The sequence below is a fragment of the Telopea speciosissima genome, chromosome 4, assembly GCF_018873765.1.
Source record: "Telopea speciosissima isolate NSW1024214 ecotype Mountain lineage chromosome 4, Tspe_v1, whole genome shotgun sequence".
Lineage (NCBI taxonomy): Eukaryota > Viridiplantae > Streptophyta > Magnoliopsida > Proteales > Proteaceae > Telopea > Telopea speciosissima.
This window is the reverse complement of record NC_057919.1, coordinates 49,370,367-49,376,131: the sequence shown is the minus strand read 5'-3', so window position 1 is coordinate 49,376,131 and position 5,765 is coordinate 49,370,367. Positions and strand designations below refer to the sequence as shown.

Sequence of the window (5,765 nt, the reverse complement as noted above, 5' to 3'; positions counted from 1 at the left end):
TATTCTATATATGGGAAAACAGAGATTTTCCTCATCCTATGAAATTCCCAAGCCAAAGCCTTTTACGTAGGTGGGGCAGGGATCTTCCAAATTACTTCACGAGGATAAAGGGCCAAATTCTATTGTTGAGGATCAGGGGTGAGGTCTAATATGCTAAGGCCAGAAAAATGAATTTTCAAGACGCTTAATTTTTGTGATAAAATTGACCCATACTAGTTCCCTACATGTATCGTATGATTGATATGTTTAGTTTTATTAAGATTCAACAAATCTTTGCTGGGGCTCTATTCTTGATTTTGTTTGGTAGTTCTCTAACACTGAAGTACTGAAAATGGAATTATCAGGGTTAACCAGGCCATGTTCTCTGGAGCTTCTTATGTGGATTTCTGTGCTAGTGGGAAAGAAGTTGTCAGTGTCAAGTTACCAGCTGTCTCTTCAGAGGAAATAGCTGATGAGGAGAATCATGAGAACCATGTGGGTGGTAAAGTACATGTTAAGGACAGTGCTTATGCGTCACTTTTGAATCATCAAATCCCTAATCTAGTAACTCTCTCATTGTTGCCAAAGAGCCAGTGGCAAAACTTGATCAATTTGGACATTATAAAGGTTTGCCTATAGCTTATATTATTTTTCCAATTATCTTTCCAACTCTCTTAAGAAATCAATAAAAATATTTTTTTGAACTTTTACTGTAGGTTTATAGCACTTTGTACGTACCCTAATTGTTGCTCTTTTTGTTTGACCGTCACAATTATATACATGTTGGTATTTCTCTGACGACCAGGTCCGCAACAAACCAATTGAGCCACCCAAAAAGCCAGAAAAGGCTCCATTTTTCTTGCCATCAGTCCCATCGTTTTCTGGAGACATATTGTTCAAACCTACTGGCACAGCTGTCGAAGAGAAGGAGAAAAAAGATGATGAGATAGAGAGCAGTAAAAGAAAACCTGATCTACAGACCTCCCAATTTCTGCAATTGCTTCTTTCCTCTGCGGAAATGAAAAATTGTAAGTTTGCTTGCGATGATCTTGCTTGGATCTTTAGAAATATCTATTCATCTGTTATAATCAGTAAACGGTGAAGGACTACGTAGAAATAGATGAGATCCAGACTTATTTTTGGAGCTCAGCCTGATATGATGATTGCAACCATCAATCTTTCACAGTATTTTGATCAACTAAAAACAAATTTGGATACTCAGGAAAGTTATGTAGACCAGATGGTTAGCATAAGGAGACACTTCTAGAGGGCACACCCATTGGTGGCGGATCCTTAGGCTGTATAGTCAGGAAAGTTATGGATGAACTAGTATGATGGATTTTTTTCAAAACTTGTGTATAATTTGCCAGAAAATACTGCTTTTTTGGATCAACATTCAAATTTGTTCCCCTACGTCCCCCTTTTGGAGAAAGATTTTCCCTACTTACCGTTTTTGAATTGCAGTTTCACCATTTACGGACTACATCAAAGGTTTATCTCCATCAACATTAGATTTGGAGCTCCGGATGCTTCAGATTATAGATGATGAAGATCAGCAAGAGCCCGAAAAGAGATCTGAATTATATTCCATTGAGCTGCTACTTGATTACTTCATACATGAGATTTCGTGTAGAAAAGACTATGAGTTCATTCAAGCAGTAATTAGATTGTTTCTCAAGGTATCCATTGACTTTAAGTTCATCCAAATAAACTTTTTTCTTTGTTCATTGATAAACTTTCTGTTTTGAGCACTGTAGTTTTGGTTAGACTCTAGATGGGGAAAGAGAAACTATTTCCTGTTATTAGCTGTTTTCAGAAACAGCTTTATCAGCCAGTGCTGCTTAAATGGAACACATGTGGAGAGTCAAAAAAATTTAGTTTTAAGTATATATCTTTGGTAGGAAATCTATCTGATCAAATGGTCCTAAAAGATCCTACATCATAATGTTGCAGAACGTTCAGTTAAACTAATCTCTTATCTGTATGATTGCAACAAACTGGATGGTTAATTCAAGATCATCATAATTAGTTGTTCTTCATCATTGGATATCTCCAGTTTGGACGAAGTTAACCAAGCTGCATGAGTGTGAAGTAGGCAGTGGTTGACAAAATGTTGATATCATGTTGTCCTATCTTAGCACAGGCTGAGTTATGATTGATTTTCTTAGATGATAAGTGCATATTTTTTTAGGGAAATCTGCCCTATCCTAAAGCGCTTAGTCAAAACTAGAGAGAAAATGGAAATAGCTACTTTGTTCTTTTAGGAAGTAACACATTAAGTGGGTGGTTGTAGAATTTTTCTTGGGGTTAAGATGTAATATCTATATGTTCTTGTCAGATACATGGCGAAACAGTTAGGCGCCAGCCTAAACTTCAGGACAAAGCAGAGAAGCTTTTGGAAGTTCATAGTTCAGTATGGCAGACACTGGATAAAATGTTTCAAAACGCAAGTTGCATGCTTACGTTTCTCAGCAATTCACAGCTCTAAGTAGGGAAGAGGTAATTTTTCAGTTTTTTCTTTTTCTAGTAGTGCTATTATTCTCTCTACGGTACTCATTATTTAAAAGATCCCTTGAGAAATGCTATCCATTTTTACTATTGTTATCAGCTTAGTGAACCAAAAGTCAACTGATGAATAAAATTGGCCTTTCGAGTTTTTAATTCTAATTATTATGTTTTAATTTGGAGATAATTTGTATTGACACCTGGAATCTATGACTTTAGGAAGACTATTTTTTGCTGAGAATGATTGATCAAAGTTAACAGCAAAGCACAAGGGAAATTGGCTGTCATTGCAAGTTGGCAATGCAGATGACAGTATCACTTCATCATAGGTTTGTGTTATTGGTCTTTAACTGGAAGGTCATGTAAGAATGGGATGGGAGCACTTTAGGTTCACCGTATGATTGGATTTCCTTACAATTTCTCTTAATAAATAGTTAACCAAACTGATCTTTACCCCTCAATATTAAGCTCTTTTCCACTGGTTACTTTCTAGCCATTGTTTGGTTACTGGATTCTGGGGGGTTGGTTTTTTTCAGTTACATGGTTTTCTTTTATCCTCATTGCTCTCTTGGGTTTGACTAGCTATTTGCTTGGTCCCAGTCCCATATTCCCCATCCCATATGCATTGTCAACCTATGCGCGTTCAGCCATGGGTGAGTTGCTGGTTGCAGTAGGGAGGGTGTCATAGTACTGAGTACTTGTTATTTCTGTTGTGGACTGGAGTTTGTTAATGCTCTTCTATCTGTAATTTTGTATGTGTAATTTTCTGAAGGGGTGTCTTAAGTTTAAATATTTTCTTTCAAGGCAAAGCTTTCTTGACGAGCACATCTAGAAAAATACGATGAGCACAACTGGTTGTGCCACATGGGAGGGTGATTCTGCAATTCTGACCATTGAATATCTAGGGAATGGCCTGGATTGATCACAAGTAAAAGTCCAGTCCTAAATTCTATCATTAAGTCACCCGCGTTTGTCCATGCATCCCTTAGTAGTCCAAACATTTGTGTACACACTTTTGATAGGCCTTAATTTTTCGATGCTTTTTAGTTTGCCACATGGTTAACTACTTTTAGGCTGAAACTTGACGTATGAGTATGGGACTGGGGGGTGGGGGTGGGGGGGGGGGGTTCCACTTGTCCACAATTTCAGCCCCATCTGACCTGCCATGTGGCAGAAATAGGTGTGTGTGTCTACTTATTTTTCTTGATGTGCCTGTCGAGAGAAACCCAACCCTTTTTTTAATTATATGTAATTTCAGGATTCAGATGTCAAAACCAAGGGAATTGAAGTTGTAAAGGGAGGGTTCACCACTACGTGAAAACCCTATTTTGTATGTTCTCTTGTTTCTTTAAGTGTTTTGGCTCTGAAGTTTTCACCAATATTATTCTAATCACATGTTAATTAAAATATTCAGAGAAAAGATACATATTAGGTGTGGTATAGTAATGGTGTATGATTTATGTGTCTTCTACTTCTCTTTGTCCCCTAACAGGATAATATTCATATGTTTAGTCTGCAGGGAATATGTTGTGGTTTACGATGAAATGGTTTATCAGCGTTGTAAGTTGTAACCAATACGAGACGAGCTGTAAGTATTCATAATTTTGCAGCTTCTTTGTCACACAAAATCTGAACAAAGTTCAGCGGCTTTTTTGTTGTACAAAAAGAGCACTTATTTTTTAGCTTCAGGCAGCAGTTTTGACACATAGAGGAGCTTGACTTTTGCAGTTTATACAGATTGTTGTTCACTAGTGACATTGGTGTGTCCTTGGTATCTTCTGTAAAGTCTAAGATAAAAAGTTAAAAATGAGAATTATTTGAAATAGTAGTCCATTGGTTACTTCATCAGTAGAGAAGGTTTTTATTTTTCCATATTTTTTTTAATATTTACAGAGGAAGGGCGAAGAAAACAGGAGAGTAAGAGTTTTAATGGTTACATCTTACTTCGAAAATATTTCGCACCCATTCACTTCATATTAAATATCCGTGGCTATTTTCGATGGTAGTGCATTGGTTACTTCATCTGTTAATCAGTATAAAAGGTTTTCCTACTTATTCTCTTAAAAACAAAACAAGAATAAGCAATCTTCTTTTCTTTTTTTTTGGGGGGGGTGGGGGGGGGGGTTGTGTTGAGGGTGGGGAATGAGAAGCCCTTAACAGACCATACAAGGCCACAAAAAGCAACAGAAAATCATCAATACAGCCTGCATCCATTTTAAATTATCTGCCACAGTTTTCTACAAGTGGTGGTGGACCTTACTGCCTTTCAACTTTTATGAATATTGATGATCTGATATTTATTGTTCAGAATTACCATAAGATTCTGTTTCTCTATAGCCAGGAGCTTTAAGGGCAGGACTTGCTAGCCTGATCCTGAAGTTTGATTCCCATTTCCAAACCTCTCTTTCCAGCATGGCACCAGCTGCCATCCAAGTTCTAGCTCATTCACTATACCATCCAAACTTCATCAGCAAAAAGTTAGTGCAATAAGACATGGTTTTTCAATGCCCTGTAACCTTGCAACATATGATATTGAAGGCAATTGCCCTTCTGAGAACAGATTGAGTAATCCATGTAAGATTGCATTCCAAACATTAAGTTATCTTCATGAGAGCACCATTTTCCCATATAGTTAGGTGAGTTCGTGAATTGAGGGCAAGTATCAAATCAGAAGTCAATCTAGTTGGACAGTTAAGATCATCTTGTCATGCAGGTTTTATGGTTGCATATTATTGCAGTGGCAATGCTTGGCCTCTGAGGGATGTAAATGAAGCGTGCCCAAGGAAATATGGCACTATCTGATTTCAAATCCATTTATTCTGGTATTCAAATTCAAAGCCTTACTCACTGGATATAAGAAAAATATCAAAGTCAAATTTTCAATTAGCTTGTGGGCATTTGGAATATGGAGGATGGTGGAAGGAACCACACCCAAAAAGCAATCTCAATAGAACCAACTAATGTTTTTGAATCGAGGCAACTTAAATGAAGCCCTAGAGCTTCTTTCCGGTGTCCTACATTCTGAACCGTCAGTTCTGTGGAGACTGCTGCTTCCTTCAATTCCAAAACAGTGGATGTCATAGTCGCTGCAAAAGTTTTGGTCGATCTAGGGGTTTCTGTCAACATGATGATACCAGTAAAACGAACCAAATTTTGCTGCTACTAGGGTAGCAGGAATGGTGTCCAGCTCCTCTTACGACCTACCTCACCTCCCTCCTACCAGACACAAACAAGGGCAAAGGGACCGCCCTAACCCCTGCCTGAGCAGTCTGTGCTGGTGG

General features: G+C 37.8%; 1 protein-coding gene across 2 annotated transcripts; it reads left to right on the top strand.

Moving 5' to 3' along the window:
• The first annotated feature begins 324 nt into the window (after window positions 1-324).
• On the top strand, window positions 325-4,286 carry LOC122657780 (U3 small nucleolar RNA-associated protein 21 homolog). 2 transcript variants are annotated; one of them, XM_043852570.1, is made up of 5 exons: window positions 325-606; window positions 785-1,007; window positions 1,444-1,658; window positions 2,318-2,478; window positions 4,095-4,286. In XM_043852570.1, exons 1-4 carry the CDS (start codon window positions 358-360, stop codon window positions 2,465-2,467), a joined length of 837 nt encoding a protein of 278 aa, XP_043708505.1. In that variant the 5' UTR covers window positions 325-357; the 3' UTR covers window positions 2,468-2,478; window positions 4,095-4,286. The 2 variants fall into 2 exon arrangements, with proteins under 2 accessions (XP_043708505.1, XP_043708506.1); XM_043852571.1 differs by lacking the exon at window positions 2,318-2,478.
• Window positions 4,287-5,765: the final 1,479 nt, after the last annotated feature.